Raw genomic sequence first — 22,207 nt, 5'->3', positions numbered from 1 at the left:
CAACCTGACAGCTTTACTTTGTGCTTTTAGACGTAATGTGGTCCGAAATTTAATCTGTAAAAACAATTTAATTAACTACGGTTTTCACAACTGTCCAAAGTGTTTCAGGAGAAATGTGAGGTGTTTAGCTTTGGACTGGCATAATGAAAAACTGCTTTCCAGGAAAAGTGAAAGTTACAGAAGATAAGAGAAAGGTCAAAACAAGTGAATGTATATGAGCAAATTTGAAGTTTGTTCTTTGGTTTCAATACATTTTTATGACAATGTAATTTCTCGCAAAATGAATATATATAATTAAAGTTGCTATTATTGTACATTATATACTTGATCAGCCATCACTCTAAAATATGAAATATATTTAAAATATTTTAAGTTAAGCTCCCAAAGAACAAATCAACAAATCATTGCATTACATAACATGCAGTCACTGCACAGATGCGTCATCACTGTGACAAATTAATTGATTAGACAGAATCGCTTATGTCAGGGAGAAAGTTGAACAGAGATAATTATCTGCATGCCTTTTCTTTATTAAATATTTGATTTTAGGTTGGTGACAGTACCAAATCACAACAACAGTTGCCTTGAGGTGCTTTATACTGTAAGGTAAAGCCCTACAATAATACAGATATCAAATGACCCGTATGAGCAAGCACTTGGTGACACCAGGAAGGAAAAACTCCCTTTTAACAGGAAGAAACCTTAAAACCTTAGGCAAAACCAGGCTCAGGCTCATCCTGTCATGGCGGTGCTGTGGCAGGCAGGATGTGGGACCCAGGTGCAGGACTCGAACACGAAAAGGTAACTTAAAGTGGCAGCTTTATTCACTAGGAAAACTTAGAAACAAAACATAATAACTGGGAGCTAGGAAACTAGGAACTCAGGAGACCAGAAACTAGAAAACAAAGAAACTGAAAAAGTAGGAGCTGACGAGAAAACAAACACGGAGACCAGGAGCATGAAGGAAACAAACAGCACAGAGAGGGTATGACGCGACAATGGGCAGAGGAAAACACAGGGAGTAATGAGGGAATGGGAAACAGAAAGGAAACACAACACTGGGACTAATCTGACGTAACGAGATGGGGAGGAAGCAAAACTGACTACACTGAACACAGGACAAGGAACTATCATTATAAAACAGGAAACACACGAACCGAAATGCAAGCTTAACACAGTGACTGGGGACACATAGAGAACACAGAAACAAGGGAGACTAGACATGAAACGTGGGACACAGCACAGAGTAGACATGGGAACAGAGATTAAACACAGGCTGAGATAGATACTAAGGGAGGAAGGACTACAGTCACTAAGAACATAAGAAATAAAGATAACCAAAACCAGCAACAACAATAATCAAAAAATATAATTCCAGAGTCTAAAACTAAATACTGGGTTGCAGACTCAGTGCCGTGACACATCCAGTGTCTCCCTGGATGAATTGGAAGCAATGACTGAGTCATTGGTTGGAAGAGGTGGTTGACATGAATGAAGTTTGAGACTTTATGCCTATACTGCTGCCTCCGAGATCCAAAACCAGAAAAGCGGTAGAAAATGGATAGTAGGAAAATTTCTTTTTATTGTCATCATTAGAGTTTTACCTAGAGCTGAACAATAGACTGTGAAACTAAACTCCCTATATGAATGTGAACAGTCATTCTGTAGACAAGGGATACGTCTTTTTGGTACCAGACGTTTGGCTGATTTCTGCTTATAATCTGCTTTTGGTCTGAATTGCGTTGTCAAATCATGTTTTTGTTGAATACAGGTAAATGGTACATATGAGGAGCACTTTAGGGGAGCAAAAGTACATATCCACAGGTTCTGTCGTATGACATTTCAGCTTTTTATTTGTTTTTCTTAATTTATCACCTGTCTTTAAAAAAAGATTTACACCAGCTGGTTGTTTCATTTAGAGACAAGGTCATCAAATAGTATTAGATGTCAATATACATCTTATATTCTTTTCTCACTTTAAAAAATAATTACTTTCATCAATGTCTTTTTTTTCCAATGAGCAGCATACTAAATGTTCTCCTTAAGAATGAAGCTCTTTAGACAAATAACCTGTTGTTAATGTAGTGTCAAGAACCATGTTAATATCCACTTTGCTACACAGCAATTGAACAGTTCTTTCTAACCTGCTTCCTTCAGAAGCAAAACACATTTAAACCAAGATGATGTGGATGTAGGTCTAATGTGTCTTATGAATACATGCATGCAAACTTACTTCTCTGTCCTTGAGCTTCATGGCCAGTACTAACTGGTTTCTGTGATTGGCCAGTGCTTCTCTGTAATTGCTTTTGGAGAAAAGGGCAGAGCCGAGGTTCCCATGAGCTCGACATTCCCCTGACTGGTCACCTGTGGAAGACGAATTTTACCTACACTGTAGCCGTTTTCCCACACACCATAAACTACTACTTTCAAGTTTTCCATACCTAGAGTCTTGGTCACCTCCAGGTCCTGTTGCATGTAGGCCATACTCTTCTCTATATTACCTAAAGACCAGTATGCAGAACTAAGGGCAGAGTAGACAGATCCACGCAGCTTTAGTGAGCACGTGCCAATCTTCAGTCCCGCCTCCAGAACTACAGCTGAGGCTCCATGGAAACCATGTGTCAGTAGCTCCTGGCCGATGACGGAGACAACCACAAATGGACTCTTGTCTAGCTTCATCTTCTGCAGCTGCTGGTAGGTGGGCTCAAGTGTGTCTGTGAAGATGTGACAGATAGACAAAAACACACAGGTGATTTAAGAAAATTCAATTATTTATCATTTTATGTGTTACAAACATTAATATGACCATTCTTAAGCGCCATTGGACAAGATACTGAGTGTGTGGCCTGAAAACTTCCTTGACCCTGTGGCATTCGGCTGTGGGACTGTAGCATCCTGCTGATACAGAAAGAACACTACACCTGCTCTGGCTCTTTTTCCACAGAGAAAGTAAAATAAAAGCAGAAGCCCTGGAACTTCTGTGTTTGTGCTCGTGTACACTTTCAAAGCAACACTATGCACTTTTTAAGAAGTAATATCACACTTACTCTTACAAGTAGAGACTTACATTAATAAGCGATAAAATGCACCCACACTTAGAAGCAATGCTGGTAAAGCCTCATTAGGTCTGGCATGACCCATTTTAAGCTTATGTAAGCACACTTTAAAGTCTATATTGCTCTGTAAGTGCTGTGTAACTTCAGAAAAGTCTGAAGTTAAACAGCACAGAATCTTATATCCTTTTGCTACTATGTTATAGTCTCAGAGCAAACACAAAAATATGCATCTGCTATCTGATAACAACTACATCTACAAAATTCTGCTTCACAGATGACATTTTCATATAATTTAAGCTAAATGTATGTAGCCTCAAACAACAGTTTTCTATTTAAAGACATAAAGGACTTAAGTTCCATGTTCCATGTTTTGGAAAGATTGCAGCACATCTCAGCTTTGTGGTCAACTCTGTGTGCAAGCGGGCGCGCGTGTGTCTCCTTCACTATGTGAATATCATAATGAAGCAGACACACAGAGCAGACATGAAGTAAAGCTATTGTTATTCAAGTTGATCGCAACTCTTTGGGGTTCTATGCAATTAAACAATCCCTAAATTGGATTAAAAAACAACAACAACAAAAAAAATGATTGCTTGTGGAACATCTAGGAGGAAAAAAAAATCCACATTCACCCATAACAAAGTATGTAATTGAAATTGCTGCTGCCGAACTGAAATATTTTTACAAAAACAAATACATCTATTCCAAGTTCAATACCCCCTCCCAACCCCCCCAAAAAATTCAAAACAAAACAAAACAAAACAAAACAAAATAAAACGGTTCTCTTGTGTCAAAAGGCACACAAGTCATATTTTGTAGTATTTGAGATGAACTGTAGCCGTTTTCATTTGCAGAGGAGCCTCCTACTCTTTCATGCTGATAACAATGCAGCTCCTTAGTGTGTGTGTACTACACACTATACTGACATTCGGTCCAACATGTTGCCCTGCCTACTGCTTACTCAAGCATTGCAACTCAATTTTACTTGGAGGCTTGCTTTGAAGATTATAAGAGATCAAGTTTTGAAGGGTGCTGCCCTTGGGTGGGAGAACAACCTCCTGCAGTGCAACAGACCTGCGGGAGAGCTTTGCTGTAGTCCAGGCTGGACTCAGTTATGATATACTGTTTGCTGCTGCCACTGATTCAAACATACTGTCATCATTTTCAAAATGTGCATTTTTTGTTTTCCATCTACTCCATTCTTCTGGCAGTGCTACTGCTTAAACTTTGAAACAATGTCTTTTGTTTTCTGTTGTAAATTTCTAATTTGAAACATGATAAAGTCCATTATCAATAGCCTTGTGCTCAACCCCACTGGATACACAATTTGGACCTCAAAGGGAAATAAGATGAAGGGAGGTTGGCTGGTGCAAGAACACATGCAAATGCCCAGCTCTAATTCAGATACAGCTGAAGGGCAAAACAACATAATCCAGTGCAAATTCTAGCCTGCAAACCATTCTTGATTGTTTGTACTTTTCCTTCATCTTTGTGTGCTGTTGAGACCTACACATAAAAGTACACTGTGAACTGTGGGGTGGTTAGATCAATGACACATGAGAATCTACCTTGTAAATATTTCATCATGAACCCTGCGAGAAGCAAATTCATGTGAATAAACATAATGATAAAACTAACCTAGACCCTTCAGTGTCCATAGCTCTTTAATTTAAGGATATTTGTGAACTTCCTAAATCTGGAAGAGAACATAATCAGGAATTAATCAGAACACATAATGAGTTTTCTGTGCTTCAGAAGTGTGTACACCCACTGAAATCTTTCAAATGTCAGTTATTACTTCTAGAAATTAGTATTTGGCCTTAAAATCAGCATTCCACCTCTGTGGCCCGCTTCAGCCGCTGGCAATGTGCTGTCTCCATTTAATGAAGCTGCAGTTTACGATCTGTCTAAAATGTAATCTCGGCATTGAAGTGTACCTTTGACTTAATCAAAAACCCACAAAATTCAACACCAATAGAGATGGAATGTAACAAAGTACATATACATTATAATTCTGCTCTACTACATTTCTCAGAGGCTAATGTGCTCATTTATCCCACAGCTCTAGTTGTGTATCAGATTACATTTTTTCATAACCATCTTGCTCAGTGAAAAGCATGTATCTACAGTTTGGGGTTTAATAGTAAATATGATGCATCCCTTTATGGCAGAGAATTCTTTTTCTATTTTACTGGCTTCAATTAAAAAAAAAAAATTCTCCCCTATAGCCTTTTTTAATTGCAGTTTGGTCCATATAAAGCTATCGAGTGATAAAGCCACCAAGTTTCCTATTTATGACATTCTGTGTTACTGTATTTTGCCTGCTACAAGTCTGTTTAAACACGACACTGTTGTTTATTTGTATGCATGCTGGACATGTGGAGGTCTATAGTGCAACTACAACTGGACAGGTCCAAATCTTTTGTGGGCCGACACAGCGGTACAGTGGGTAGCAATGCTTGTTCACAGGAAGAAGGTCCTAGTTCAATTCAACTCAATTTTCAACTCAATTTTATTCATATAGCACCAAATAACAACAAAAGTCGCCTCAAGGCGCTTTATATTGTACAGTAGATACAGAGAAAAAGTTGCCTGGGGTCTGTCTGTGTAGACTTTGCATGTTTTTTGCCATAGTCCAAAAACATGTTGGCTAAGTCAGCTGGGGCTACAGCTTCCAAACAGTAAGGATAATGGATGGATATTTGGACAGATGGTTGGTTTTCCTGCTTTGGCACAGATTTTATACCAGATGCTCTTTCTGACACAATTTAGGAGTACTCTACCTTACAATCACTGTAATCACATTACATTTTTTCATAGTGCATTATTGTACTAAATTCAATAATCACTTTACAGTAACAATTATGTAATTCTTTGTGTTACAAAGATTATGCCTAATAAAGCTATATTTCTTGAGGGTTCAAGAACTGAAGGAAAGTTCAGCTTCAACAATCAAATCATGTTTATTCATATACACCAGTGCTGCTGCCTGTCAATCAAATTATGTTATGACATGTAAACATAACTTGTATCTAGTTGTTGGTCACTTCAGAGAATCATCACCCTGTTATGCTGTTGTTGTATAAGCAAATTTATAAAAGGCAGCTAGATTGGCTAATCCTTACTCCTTTAATCTGTTAGGTTGTGTTGGGCTCCAGCCTAAATATAAGGCACACCCACAGTCAAGAGCTGAAACAGCATGTGAATCCTGCCTATGTCTCAGAAAAATCCTACCATGTCATATATACGTATTCATTTTTTACCTTCCTTAACTTAGATGGCTTCAATAATGTTATGTTGACAGCATTAATACTGTAACTTGCTTCGGAGAGTCCTTGTGTATAACACATCCACTCACTCGCTGTACCTGAATGTAAATAAATATGACTGTGGGAGACACCAGACAACAACAGTCTTTATAATGGGCAGTAGATGTGACACCTGTCACCTCATTGTCAAGAAGATTCATCTGAAGCAGGAATGGATGAGAGTCATTCCTTTACTTCCACAAGTGGATGCTGGCGATGACTACCTTTTATCTCCACGTTTCTCTTTCCGTTCTATCTAAGATGCTTGTTTTATGAATTTCTGAATCTCTCTTTTCTCGATGTATCTCTCTTCTCTCGTATCAAACATGCATCCCTTTCTTTGTGCGGCCTGAATCATCAGAGGGATCTTTTTATTTTTTTCACATCCTAGTCCCGGAGGAGGGCTACTGAATAAAAGAATAAAAGAAAAGTAATAACTTGGCAGTTTCCCTAGTGCATACATCTAACTTTCCTTGCCCACAAGTTTTCCAGCACAAAATTGTAGTTTTCTGCTTATAATGTTCTTTTGTTTGTCTCTCCCCTTGTAAATGTGAGTCATGTTGTTTCAGATGTGTTGGCACAGTGAGAGAAAGGCGGAATGAAGTCCGGTGTTAGACATGCCCACCTCTTAGAGGCGACTTCATGGCAGCCTCCACCATACCAACAAGCAGCTGGAGACTCTTGGGGTCTTGGGCGAGGCCGGAAGCGAACGCTGCCAGGGCATCGGCATGACGACCCAGGTACTGTAGGGCAACACCCTGACGAAAGTAAGCCTGAAAAGAAAAAACACAATTATAATTTTTTTTTTTAATTTTTTACATTTTGTATTTTTTGACATTTTGAAACACTTGTTTATTCCTCTTCTGAGGTTTGTTGAAGTACTGCAAAAATATATAACTGCAGTTTTATGCAAAATAGCAATAAAGCTACACGTATACATAAAAGGGCATAGCGGGGATTAATTTAGCAAAATGGTAAATGGACAGGTACTTATATAGCACCTTACTATTCACTTTCAGCACTTTATATTACAGTCTATATATTAGTCTTATTCATCAAAGGAGACACGCATTCATACTGCGCTCTTTTTTCTTCTTCTATGCCTAAGTGCTTCTTATCTAACATTCACACACACACTCGCACTCTGGTGTATCCAAAAATATGGTGACACATGGAGTGGAGGAGCTGGGGATCAATACACTAACATTAGACCATGTTTAATACAAACATTCACCATATTAACACTACATAACAGAACTTTCACTTTAAATGGTCTGTTTGGTTCTTTGTTCACACCATGAAAAGTTAAGTTTAAAAAATGTAATATCCTTATTTATCATATTTATCTCTAAATTTGGATTGTTGCTTTGAAGTCTGACTGTTGAACAAAGACATTATAAATATTACAAGTTTTGTTTCTTCATTTATGTCCTTAACACTTGGGATTCGACTGTACTGTTAGCTCCACTGTTAGGGAATAGCCTCCTGTTCAGCAAGCCAGAAGTCTTTCCATTTTAGATTTTTACATGACTGTAAGAAGGCTCTGAAACAGATCCAATAGTTTAAACATTTACAGAACCCATTCTGAATAAGGAGAACAGTTACACTTGATAGTTAACAGAGTTTGGCACAGCTGTTTTTGTTCTATGGTTCCAGCAGCTGCATTTGAATTGTTTAAAAGCACACAGAAAACTGTGCTCTTCTCTAAAACATTTTTACTTTAGTCTAATCTACTTGATAGTCCACACACTACTGTACTGTTTGATTTATTTGCACATATGTGTTAGCCATGCATCAATTATTCTTTGTTTTTAATGTGGGGTATCCTAAATGTTCCCAAATGAAACCTGTTCTATTTATAGATTTTTTTAATTTGCTTTGATATTTGGTCATCAAACACAGCAAGACATCATTATTCAGTGTCTGAAAAATTCAGGTACATTAGCTGTAGTTGTTGGGTCTGCGCTTCCACAGGCCCCGCTGGTTTAGAGACTTATTCCCGATAAAGAAGCAACAGCTCAACCAGTTTTTCGCATGCTAGCAAGGGAAGGATCTCAGAGCAGCCCTTCTGCCCTCGGTGTAAGACCACTTCGAAGAACAATCACCCCACAGCAGCCTTTTATTTCTGTGACACACAGTTTCACAAACACTCATTGTAAAATCCCCCTATGGTGTTAGGCACTAGGTGTGTATGCATGTGCGTGTGCATGTGTATGGATGTGCATGTGAAAGAGTGTGTTTGTGTCTGGGGGTGCGTTTGTGTGACCTCCTGCCCACAATAGGGTCATAATGGCAGGAAGTTTACTAAACAAGAAAACAGAACCCTCACATAGGATGTGCCCCTATAAAACACTATAGCCTCCTCCACCAACAGGCTGGGGAGGGAGTCAGAAACAAAGGAATGTCTTTGACCATATAGTTTGAACCAAGCCTTACAAATTTGAGTACAATAATTGCAACATTTAACAATTTGACTCCAACAGCAGTAAAAACAACCTTTGGATTAAAATTAACCTTTTAAGATCAGCGACAGCCCAGAAGTGCTCAGTGATTTTCACATAACCTTAAATAATGAAAAGGTCGAGCACCGATGTGGCATTTACACATTGGTTACACACTCTTTCCATATAACACACAGCAACATGCATTTCATTAGGACCCCTTGTGCATTTCACAGCTGGATTAGAGACAATGCATCATGACGTCAGATTCATGAAGACAACTCAAGAGACGGCACGTGCAACACAAACATATCATCTTCTTCTCTCACTGCTGACCTTACTGTAACCTAATTGTCTTACCCCTTCTCTCTTCGCCTTCATTCCTCTTCTTTTTACTTCTCATTTATCATCCAACCCTCCCTCCCCCCATTTAAGCACAAGCTCTCATGACAGTGAGTGAATTAAGACAAAGAGGAGATCAATTAGATTACATGCTAGCTGCTGTCCCGCCTGCCACTTTCTACAGCCATGCTGTCTTTGTCCCATCCTCATCTTCAGACAGCTTCATTGAAACAAATGGAGTCTGAGGTCAAGTCTCAGTGCAGAATGTGAACAGGCCACGGTGTCATTTCACTGATGATTAACACGAAAGTGATTTAAATGGTTGGTAATTACAGCTGAGGCCATATGCCTTAACACATTATGAAAATGCCTCAGTCAGTCACAGCAGGCTAATATTATAATATTCTCAAAAGTTAAATTGCTATAAAATATGAAATACTTAAGATGTCCAATTAAAGTGAGTTTTAAGAACCTGGTTTAAGGTTTTAATGTTGTGGATCGTTGAGCTATCTGAGTTCATATTGCCGGCAAAATCCTAGAGTTTGTTCTCAAGTCTCCGTCCACTAGTGTTCCTAACCTGATCTCTCTTTGTACATAGATTTCCTGGACCTATCCCTTAACCAGTTTGGAGTGTCTGTTTGTGGCATAGAGCGTGGAGAACTGTCAGTGTGAGTGGCAGAAGAGGAGTGAGTGTGTGAGCAAGAAGAGGAGAACAGAGACTGTGTGGATTCCCCACTTTCCCCCCTGGAGCCCTGTGCCCCCTTTCCCTGCGCCTGTAAATATACTGCACCATGCAGTTAATCGCCTTCCCCATCTACCCATCCCTGGATGGGTAGATTTTTGCCCCTTCACCTTGTGTATATATATATATATATATATATATATATATATATATATTCTGCACATTGCTTTTTATAAATAAACTGTTGAACTCTTCCTCAGTGAAGCTTTAGTCTGCACCTGAATTCGTTCCGTCCGCTTTGACAGTTTTCCAACAGTCTTCAAGGTGTTCTCATCGATGCTGAGCACTTGTTGGCCCTTTTGCCTTCACTCTGCAGTCCATCTCATCCCAGACCATCAGAACTGGGTTTAGGTCACGTGACTATGGAGGCCAGGCCATCTGGTGCAGCCCTCAATCACTCTCCTTTTTGGTCAAATAGCCCTTATACACTCTGGAGGTCATCGTCCTGCTGAAAAATAAATGATGGTCCAACTAAATGCAAACTGGATGGGATGGCATGTCGCTGCATGCTGTGGCAGCCATGCTGGTTGAGTATGCCTTCAGTTTTGAATAAATCCCCAACAGTGTCACCAGCAAAGCACCCCCACACCTCCTCCTCCATGCTTCACAGTGGGAACCATACATGTAGAGACCATCCATTCACCTTTTCTGTGTTGCACAAAGACATGGCAGGGGGAACTCAAATTTGGACTCATCAGACCAGAGCACAGATTTCCACTGGTCTTTCATTCCTTATGTCTCTTGGCCCAAACAAATCTCTTCTGCTTGTTGCTTTTCCTTAGTAGTGGTTTCTTAGCAGCTAATTGACAATAAAGGCTGATTTTCGGCTGATTCCTCAGAACAGTTGATGTAGAGATTTGTCTGCTACTGGAACTCTGTGTGGCATTTATCTGGGCTCTAATCTGAGATGTCAACTTGCAATTTCTGAGGCTGGTGACTCAGATGAATTTATCCTCAGTAGCAGACTTGACTGTTGGTCTTCCTTTCCTGGGGCGGTCCTCATGTGAGCCAGTTTTAGTCGTACAGTAGATGGTTTTTGTGACTGCCCTTGGTGTTAGCAATTTTCCGAATTGAGTGACCTTCAGTTCTGAAAGTAATGATGGACTGTTGTTTCTCTTTATTTAGAATTTATATTATGGTGAGAACCAATCAGCTAACAGTTGTCAGGGCTGTGAGCTGTGTACCAACCTGAATTCTGCACAACACAACTGATGAAATAATGAAATATAGATATTAAGAAAGCAAGAAATTCCACAAATAAACTCTGACAAGGCACACCTGTGAAGTGAAAACAATTTCAGGTGACTACATCATGATGCTCCCTGACAGAAGACCAAGGGTTTGCAACGCTGTCAACAAAGCATGTTAAAGTGTAGGTATTTTCAGGAATCTAAAATATAAGACATATCTAGAGTTATTTATCATTTTTTCTTTGCTACATAATTCCACATATCTTGTATCATATATTTGATGTCTTCAGTATGTATCTACTATAAAGACAAACCATTAAATGAGAAGGTGTGTCCAAACCTTTGACTGGTAGTGTATATTTTAAAAATACATTTAGAAATTATAAGAACTCTTTCATTAGGAATATCATAAATGTACTCCAAAATGATTGTCAAATGATGGGTATATAAATACTGAATAAATACTTTAAAGAGGCAGGATTAATTCCAACAGCTCTAAGTCATTACTGATGACAACCACAACTTAAACCATAACACCAGGCAATCAACATCTGTTGATTAAATTAACAAATTTTCTGGTTCTCTTGGTTGTCAGTCATAACTGGATCACATCTTGGAGAAGCTCACTGCGGTCGTGAGTTCTCAGAATCGGCTCTTTGAGCACAAGAATGACAACATCACGGAACGTAAGCTCACGGCTCTCCAACGGGAGATTGAGAGACCAGTGTCGGACTGTTAGAACAACTTTGAAATTCCCATGAGTTGTTCGCACTAAAGTAAAAACCACCATCACTTCATGCGGATACCCCTTCAGCGCCAGCTGCGGTCTCAAGGCTGGAGCTGAACAACAACACCCTGATACGGACTGTGCTTAGACTGTTCTTCCCATTCTATGCAAGGCCACCCGGGTTGGCTGGAAGACTGTTTACTTAGCCTGGCAGGGCTAAGGACACTGTCTCAGCTGAACTCTGGACATACACACACACACAGACATATATATACACATGCAGATGTACACTCATACCCCCTCCCCCTCCAAACGCCTTCGACACTTATTCCCTTCCGATGCTGACGGTGGATCAAGGAGACCAGCGCATTGGCTGCAGGCCCGGATGTACTGTCTACATTGGCTGTCTCTCGCCCTTTACCCAACCCTGTTGCTTGTCATGTGTTTCTTTGGTGTATTAATTGTTTTTTCATGTGCTATGTGCAGAGGTGTTTTTCTTTCTGTTCTAAAACTGATCTCCCTATTGGAGCTCAGTCTGGGGGGAGTTATTTTTTTCTCCTTATCTTTCCTCATGTGGTGCTTTTCCATTGTTATACCTCTCTGACCTGTCTTCCCCATGTCATGTTTTTGTGTAATGTATGTATGGTCGGAGGGAAAGATGGTGCCGCCATTGCCTGCAATAGGTCGGCAGCCTTAACATGAAATTTCCCCTTGTGGGACTAATAAAGGTATCTTATCTTATCTTATCTTATCTTAATAAACTGTGTGTGTCTGGGTCATGCACTAGACTGGGAAAAAATTAAATTTCCATTTGATAATTGTATCTATTGTAAAGTAGTATCTACTACCAGCAATGATGCCAAGTGTCCGTGCTGGTGATAGAGATATAGCAACCTGCCCTCTGACCCTCATGCAGGCTGGAGAGGATAGAAGAGGAGCTAGACTGGGATGTAGTGCTGGGGTGACATATGGACACCCCACCTGTCTGCCTACCTCTACTTAGCACTGCCCCTCAAAACCGTTGCCTTCATGCTGATCTGGCTAGTGTATGGAGGATGCAGTGTTTCTCATTTAGGCATTCATGTTCTATTCTGGACCTTCTAGGAGGAAAATCCAGTCAAAAAGGATAATTATATCAGAGGAGGAAAGTTATAATCACAGTGATGATCATTATCTCTGCATGAGCAGACAAGCAGCATAATGGGTAAGGTTGAGTAGCATGTGTGCGTATGGGAGTGAGAGAGTGAGGGAGAGAGGTGAAATCTATATAGGTGTGTGTGTAAGAACGTTCTACCCCTATCAGTGGCGTAAACATGCCAGATCCAGACAGAAAATGACAGCAGGAAGAGTCTGCCTCCACCACCACCTCCAGTCTCCTGCTCACACACATCCTGCCTATTAGCTCAGTCTGGCTACGCTGCCCACTAAGCACATGCAGGGGGTGCAGACAGCCTTACAGAGACACACACACAACACCACCACCTCGTGAACACAGAAACACACTCTTGGTATCGTTTATTCATTCTTTCTCTCAGCGGTGTTCTGGAACATCTCTGAAAAGTCCTGTCAGATTACAGAGTCTCTTCCCAAGCTGCTGCGGTTATGTCTGGTTTGCAGGTATTTCACACTGATTCCCAGTTGAGCACTTAGACGGGCCCTTTAACATCAGCTGACAGGTGAGCTGACATGTTTTCTTTGTTCATACTTACGTAGAACTCAATCATTGTTATTAATTTAAATATTTTTATAATACCAAATGATAACCAACAAAGATTTAAGTGAATCTACAGGTCCCCTACCTTTCTGTGAGTTTTTAGAGATTTTCAGCATAGCGATAAACTGTTTGTTCCATTGATTTACTGTGTGGTTCAATCTTGCTGCTGTCATAGAAAAAAAAGAAGAAAATTCTATACACAGACAGAATCAGTGAACACAGTGGGGTATTTAGTAGCTAAAAAGATATTTCTTAAGAGAGTAGATGGGGACAACCAAAAGTGCTAAAAGACACTCAGGACTGAACTTTGACCAGTGACCAGAAAAGTGGTCCTAAATGAATCCCTGTGTTCCTCCCATAGACTTTATAAAAAGATGAACATAGCCACCATAACATCACTCGCTGGATTTAAATTCTGCATTTTGAAGCCTCAATGTTATAGTGAATCCAGAAGTGACCATATGCACCTAAATTTGACTGTATCATGGTAGATGAATAAAAATGGACAAATTTGTTAGGAACTATTTTACGGTAACAAAATTACTTTATATCGTACTTTAAATGTTTAAAAGGTAGCCTGTTGAAAAACAAATGAATTTGATATGGCTGTCATATATTATATCTGTGAACACAAAGAGAGATCCCCAGTTTTTTACTGAATTTGTCATTGACTAAAATAACAGCAAGTCAGTAAAGACCTGTTAACAGACGCCTTTAAAATTACAATTACTGTTTACCTAAACCTAGTGCTGTACTGTACTGCATCAAATAAAAACTGCACTACCACAAAAGCCACAAATACAAAAGAAAAAGTTGGCTGGTTGAAATGTCGTTTGCACCAGAGAACTAGATTATTCAGGTTTTTTTATATTTAATATTTAGAGCAGATTGTTTTTCAGTGGTTTCTTGTTTTTTGATTCATTTCGTCGTTACTGTTTAAAATAAATACGATGTGATAGTGCTACTCATATTCTGGCAGAGTATTTCAGTTAAGTAAAAGTCTAAATGTTTGAGGTGTTGCTGTATTGTGACTTGGGACTTAATATTGCTTTAGGAAGGTGAGATATTTTTTCTATTCTTTACTTTCATTGCTTTTTAAAAAGTCGTATCCAAGTTTCTGAAAGACCTGTGAAGTACACAAATAAAATGAAACAAAAGTGGAGATGTTGGTGATATCTTTTATCTTTATTTCTCTGAAATTTCACCAATACAGTGAAAATCAATGGGGCTTAGTTTGTAATGAAAGTTTTTATAAATGACATTAGACCAACTTTACGCTTTGATTTACACTTAAATCCCTATTCAAGATAAGTAAAGATATTAATTAGTTAATAATTAAAAAGAAAAATAAAGCAGTTAGAAATAAAGGTAAGGACTCACTAAATATGTGAAATTAGTATAAAATACTGCAATGGACTCTTTTAGTGCTAATCTTGTCTTACTCACACACAAAATCCTACACCCACATTACCTACTACATACACAAATGCTTTGTTCCATCCATTTTAAAAAACAACCAATGACCAAGTTAGAATCACCAACTGACCGAACATGTGTGTTTTTGTAATATATTTATCTGTCTGGCAACTGCTGAGACATTTTGTCTGAAGCAAAGTGTCAAACCAGCAAAAAATGATAGTAGATCGAATCAAAGAAACAAAGAAAATGAAGGTGAGAGATGGTGAGTGAGAGAGGTGTTGTGTGTCAGAGCAAAGGATGCTCACCAGATGAACAGCTGCTTCAATTACTGCTCCTAACTCACATTAATCGAGAACAGATGGCAGCACAAGTGGCGGGAGAGAGAGAGAAGACTGTGAGCAAGAGCAAGAGAGGATCCCATAAACGAGACATGATAGAGATTGATGTCTTTGGAAATCACAAAATCTCCCTCCAAACACACAACAAGACCTTCATTCTCATTTTATCTCGAGCCAACATGGAGTAAAAAAACTCTTTTTTTTACCACTTTGTTGCTGACTGAACTGATTTATGTTTTAGAAGCTACAGAACGACAGGGATCAAAAAGGGGCTAGGGGATAATAGCCACTAAACTTTTAAAATATAGCCAACAAAAGAATATTAGTATGTTCAAAATGAAGTATCATAATTAGTTGATCAGTCCTCCAGTGCCAGCTTAGTGAAAGATGCTATATTATAAACATAACTTAAGTTACAACAAGAACAACATCTGACCTGAGGGAAATTATTCTCTTTGTTGAAAGTTGCTGATGTCACCTGGCCATTGCTAAACAACAGCAGCTTCATTTTGCTAAGCCAATACCCCACTTATTCCACAGTGGGTGATAAAATGACATGCTGTTTGAGTTGTGAGCTGTGTGCTATGTGCTGTGAGACCTACAGAGTGAGATCATTATTTAGGAGCATGAGAGGTTCTGAGGGAGTCATTAAAAACAGCAATCTGTATTGTAAGGATGTCTCTTTGCAGGGTTTAATGCACCTTATTACCAGGCTGAAGTATGATTAAACCCTGTGAATCCAAAAGAGCAGATTTCTACAGCAGTGTACAGTTACTCACAGGCTGGGAATTAGCAGCCCTCCCATCTTGCACAGCAGTCTGATTCAAACAGCTTCTCCTAAAAAGCTAGTCTGCCTGTAAAGTATTATGGTAGATGAAAATGGTGCTGAGTATACATCTTCACAGAAAACTGGAAACACATAATCCAGTATGGATAAGACACAAAGAGACTAAAGCTGTTTGACAAAAACTGCTTTAGAAAAAAAAAAATTTGAATCTTTAAATCTGACTTTGTAAGTAGGAAACGCACAAACATTGGGTGGTGAAAATTAGGAGGTAATTGATCCTACTAGACAGACATCTTCAGTGACAGAAATAAAAGTACAATGCCATAGGAAAATAAAACTTTTTGTTGTGAGTCATTCTGCTATTGTTAAACAACTGTGTAGCATCATACTGCAGAATCATTTATTTGTTTGGGTTGGATGTTGCCATGCTATATAAAGAAAGATACAGTAGGCCACAAAGTAGAAAAAGATTAAAACCCCAATTATCTTATCTTCTTTCTGATCATAACTTACTAAATGGACATTATTTGGGTTATAACATAAAACTAGTGAGACCAAAGATCAAGTCAGCAGAATGGTTGTTTTTTTACATAGACCTCATGCAATTTGAGTTTGTCTAAAAAAAAAAAGAAGAAAAGGATTCACCTACTGGCAGTCATTAGAAAGGCAGATCAAAAGCACTTCTGCATTGGGTCAAGCGACTCCAGTGGTGAAAATTAAAGTCGATGTGCAACTGCCACAAACAGAAGATCTTCAAATCAGTTTGAGGCTGGCTCCAAATGTGAGCTAGTCCCTATGCACTCTCAAAATCCCTATGAATCTCACACACACACACACACACACACACACACACACACACACACACACACAGTGTTCCCTGGTTAGTCTGCATGAATATTAATCATTGTTTCACTGGGACACTAGCTAAGATGCAATAATTGAGTTAGAGTGGCCATAACTACCATTTCCACTGGGACCAATAAAGATGTTACACGGCCAGCTGTGGGCTCTTCCACACAGGCCAGCAGAGGCAGTCTAATGGCTTTACAAGTCTGTGCAGTAGAGTGTTTGAGTCAAAAGCCAACCACCAAAAAAACAAAACATTTTTGAGATGGAGATACAGATCCAGAGACTTAAAAAATTGAAATTGAAAAAAGGATTTTTAAAAGCACAAAAGTCAAGGTCAAGGATGATTTCATCTCTCTTTTGTGCATGTGTTCCTGAGTTTGCACTGATGTTAACATGTCTGAGTGTGGGTAACACATGCAGGGTCAACACAGACACCTCTGGCATCATATGTTGAGGGACCACAGAATTTATCCGGATTCAACGGTTGAGGCGTCGCTGTCTGTCTGATGTAATCAGTCCAAGGGTAGCCACAGGTCATTAACTATGTTTGGCATGGAAAAGACACAACTGGGCTGCAACGTAGAGTTATTAGTAGACACAGAAGTGTCATTGGTGTTTCCTGGTTCATTTCACTCATTATACACACACCAGTGAATCAAAACATTATGACAAGTCACACATGAAGACAACAAAAATGACATTGTAACAATGGAACCTGAAAAGCTAAGCAACATTATTAGACCATAAAGAGTTAGTTTTCATACTGAGTGTGATAGTTACAGGAGAAAAGATCTGAGCAACTTGATGAGGGTCAGATTGTATTCTCTAAAACAGTAAGGCTTATCTGGTGTTCCAAGTCAACCAAATGACAGTGGCCCAATAGAAACTATGAGCCATCAACAAATCTGATCCAGACTTAAAGAAACTATATTTCAACTTGTTTATACTATAAATGTCTGCTCCCACTAAAACATGCTGTTAAAACAAAAATATTGTCAGTTTCAAAAATCCTAACTGTTTAAGACATATCAGGGCATATGATACCACAGCTATAAATGCATAGATTTCATGAAGACAGACCAACACAACATATTACACAGGACACATTTCTTTAAAATAATCCAGTACTTTACTCAATTACTCCCAGGAGAAAATAATTTGTTACGGTACTTTTCATATTACTTATGCATTTCTCTGTAAAATGACTTGAAACACACTGCCTCATAATTACCATTTATCAATATAAACCTATAGGCTACAGTCCCACACACTGATATGGAGGTGGCTATCTTCGGCTGTATCCCAATTCAGGTTCTGCAGCCTTAAAGTACGTAGCCTTAACAGTACACACGGGCCGCATACTCAAAGACCGTAAGGCCGGAAGTGCGAGGCTTGTGAAATGGGACAGTCTAGCCTCCGTTGCGCTGCCCAGGTTGCCAAGCAACCATGATACTAACAGCTGGAAATGTTTCATACAGCTTTGTTTGACAAAAATGAAGGAGAAAATCTTTTGTTCATTTGTTTCTACATGAGCTTTGATTTGATAAGTATCTGAGGCTGAGAACACGGGACTGTGAAATCATGATTATTGGGCCTCATTTCTGTACTGAACAGTCATTTTAAGATTAGCTAGTAAATAACAATTAGCTGATGTTGTTCATGAGACTAAAGTCATCTCACTTTGGTAATGTAAATATAATATGGCCAATATTAAAGTTATTATTTCAATCATTATTAGTTATTACAGCAGTGAATGAACTCTGTTTCAAATACTGAGCTTCAGTAAAGATTCAAGCTGCATTTATTTATATTTCCTGTCACCTTAAATCTTCACTCAAAGACAGGTTCCTTTTACACTGCATATATAAATGCATTATATATAAAAGACAGATATTGTTGTTTTAATATGTTGGCATTACTAAATTTCTCTCACTACTTACTTTAAATATCCATGAAATCATCATATTCTCTGTAAGATTAAGGTCAACTATTGAACAGCGTATATTTTAAAATAAAGGCTGTAAAACCAAGTTAGTACAAACATCACTAATGTCACATAACTTTCCCGACATGTGGCCAACAGTAATGTAATGTAATGTAATATTAATGTTCTTCGTTATTAAACATTTCCACATAAATAAGTGACATAATATTCAGTACTTACCTACTTACTACAAGTTTACTCTTTGGCCGCTCCGCTTCCGCCTTTTTTTTTTTTTTGGCAAAATTATCCACACCTAACGCCGCGCTATGCATTCTGGGGTATGTTGGGCCACGAAGTCTACACCGCCACATCCTTGAAATTCGGTCCCCTTGAACTTTTCCACATTTTGTCACATTACAGCCACAAACATGAATCAATTTTATTGGAATTCCACGTGAAAGACCAAAACAAAGTGGTGTACACGTGAGAAGTGGAACGAAAATCATACATGATTCCAAACATTTTTTACAAATAAATAACTGAAAAGTGGGGTGTGCGTAATTATTCAGTCCCCTGAGTCAATACTTTGTAGAACCACCTTTTGCTGCAGTTACAGCTGCCAGTCTTTTAGGGTATGTCTCTACCAGCTTTGCACATCTAGAGACTGAAATCCTTGCCCATTCTTCTTTGCAAAATAGCTCCAGCTCAGTCAGATTAGATGGACAACGTCTGTGAACAGCAGTTTTCAGATCTTGCCACAGATTCTCAATTGGATTTAGATCTGGACTTTGACTGGGCCATTCTAACACATGGATATGTTTTGTTTTAAACCATTCCATTGTTGCCCTGGCTTTATGTTTAGGGTCGTTGTCCTGCTGGAAGGTGATCCTGCGCCCCAGTCTCAAGTCTTTTGCAGACTCCAAGAGGTTTTCTTCCAAGATTGCCCTGTATTTGGCTCCATCCATCTTCCCATCAACTCTGACCAGCTTCCCTGTCCCTGCTGAAGAGAAGCACCCCCAGAGCATGATGCTGCCACCACCATATTTGACAGTGGGGATGGTGTGTTCAGAGTGATGTGCAGTGTTAGTTTTCCACCACACATAGCGTTTTGCATTTTATCCACAGAGTTCCATTTTGGTCTCATCTGACCAGAGCGCCTTCTTCCACATGTTTGCTGTGTCCCCCACATGGCGTGTGGCAAACTGCAAACGGGACTTCTTATGGTTTTCTGTTCTGCCAACTTTGTGCAGTGCACGACTAATAGTTGTCCTATGGACAGATTCCCCCACCTGAGATGTAGATCTCTGCTCATCCAGAGTCAACATGGGCCGCATTGGCTGCATTTCTGATCAGCGCTCTCCTTGTTCGGCCTGTGAGTTTAGGTGGACGGCCTTGTCTTGGTAGGTTTACAGTTGTGCCATACTCCTTCCATTTCTGAATGATCACTTGAACAGTGCTCCGTGGGATGTTCAAGGCTTGGGAAATATTTTTGTAGCCTAAGCCTGCTTTAAATTTCTCAATAGCTTTATCCCTGACCTGTCTGGTGTCTAAATCCAATCGAGAATCTGTGGCAAGATCTGAAAACTGCTGTTCACAAACGCTGTCCATCTAATCTGACTGAGCTGGAGCTGTTTTGCAAAGAAATGTAAAAAATGTTTGGAATCATGTATGATTTTCGTTCCACTTCCCACGTGTACGCCACTTTGTATTTGTCTTTCACGTGGAATTCCAATAACATTGATTCATGTTTGTGGCTGTAATGTGACAAAATGTGGAAAAGTTCAAGGGGGCTGAATACTTTTGCAAGCCACTGTATGTGGTGTCTTGATAAACTGAGCAGATATTTGAGGTTTACACAGCTACATTCTCACCTGAAAATATGTTAAACGTTTATTTTGTGACCCAGAAAGAATAATAACAGTAATATTAAAACTAACTAGCTGCCACCATTGTTGGAAACTGAGCAGGGCCGCGATGGGCCGCACTATGAATTCTGGGACACCGCTTCTACTTCTGGGTTTAACGGCAGCTGGCATCCTTGTACATGCAGTGCTGCCATCTTCTGTTTCAGTCCGTTATTACACTCTTAAATCCTACTATTTATTCCTGCGTCTTTTGGGATCTTACAAAGCTTCAAACGATGTGTTGACTATTAAATTAGTCGTCGACGATTTGGATAGTCGTCGTAATCGTGACTAGTCGACTAATCGTGGCAGCCCTATTTGGCACTGTATAAATTAAACTGAATTGAACTGAGGAGAGTATTGCTGCAAATTCTTGCGCCCTAAGCACTACGATATGAATTTGTGGCAACATCATTCATTCACAATTTCAGTCATACATATCCAGTGTTGGGAAGGTTACTTTTAAAATGTATTCCATTACAGAATACAGAATACATGCCCCAAAATGTATTCTGTAACGTATTCCGTTACGTTACTCAATGAGAGTAACGTATTCTGAATACTTTGGATTATTACAGGTTACAAATGATCTTCTTATGGCCTCTGACAGTGGACTCATCTCTGTGCTTGTCCTTCTTGACCTTAGTGCAGCATTCGATACTGTTGACCATAATATCCTGTTAGAGCGATTAGAACATGCTGTAGGTATTACAGGTATTGCACTGCAGTGGTTTGTATCATATCTATCTAATAGACTCCAATTTGTGCATGTAAATGGAGAGTCCTCTTCACACACTGAGGTTAATTATGGAGTTCCACAGGGTTCAGTGCTAGGACCAATTCTGTTTACATTATACATGCTTCCCCTAGGCAGCATCATTAGAAGACATAGCATACATTTTCACTGCTATGCAGATGACACCCAGCTCTATCTGTCCATGAAGCCAGATAACACACACCAATTAGTTAAACTGCAGGAATGTCTTAAAGACATAAAGACTTGGATGGCCACTAACTTTCTGCTTCTCAACTCAGATAAAACTGAGGTCATTGTACTCGGCGCTGAAAAGCTTAGAAATTTGGTATCTAACCAGATTCTTACTCTGGATGGCATTACCTTGGCCTCCAGTAACACTGTGAGGAACCTTGGAGTCATTTTTGACCAGGATATGTCCTTCAACGCACATATTAAACAAATATGTAAGACTGCGTTCTTCCATTTGCGCAACATCTCTAAAATTAGAAATATCCTGTCTCAGAGTGACGCTGAAAAACTAGTTCATGCATTTATTACTTCCAGGCTGGACTACTGCAATTCATTATTATCAGGATGTCCAAAAAACTCACTGAAAAGCCTTCAGTTAATCCAAAATGCTGCAGCAAGAGTACTGACAGGGACTAGAAAGAGAGAGCATATTTCTCCTGTTTTGGCTTCCCTTCATTGGCTTCCTGTTAAATCCAGAATT

The 22,207-nt window shown here is 39.3% G+C and overlaps 1 protein-coding gene across 3 annotated transcripts in view; it reads right to left on the bottom strand.

The window, feature by feature from the left end:
* The window catches only part of ttc28 (tetratricopeptide repeat domain 28), a 149,660-nt gene that overhangs the window by 70,068 nt on the left and 57,385 nt on the right, over positions 1–22,207 (bottom strand). For all 3 annotated transcript variants that reach the window (XM_087843926.1, XM_035913857.2, XM_087843927.1), the window contains exons 3-5: positions 6,990–7,137; positions 2,442–2,714; positions 2,234–2,364 (exon numbers count right to left, since the gene is read on the bottom strand). In XM_087843926.1, coding sequence (XP_087700052.1) covers positions 2,234–2,364; positions 2,442–2,714; positions 6,990–7,137 — 552 coding nt within the window. The remainder of the gene's footprint in view (positions 1–2,233; positions 2,365–2,441; positions 2,715–6,989; positions 7,138–22,207) is intronic.

This window comes from Neolamprologus brichardi, chromosome 7 (genome assembly GCF_056152115.1).
Source record: "Neolamprologus brichardi isolate AB-2024 chromosome 7, ASM5615211v1, whole genome shotgun sequence".
NCBI classification, from domain to species: domain Eukaryota; kingdom Metazoa; phylum Chordata; class Actinopteri; order Cichliformes; family Cichlidae; genus Neolamprologus; species Neolamprologus brichardi.
Note: the sequence above shows the minus strand (reverse complement) of the source record. Positions and strands in the feature narration are given on the sequence as shown.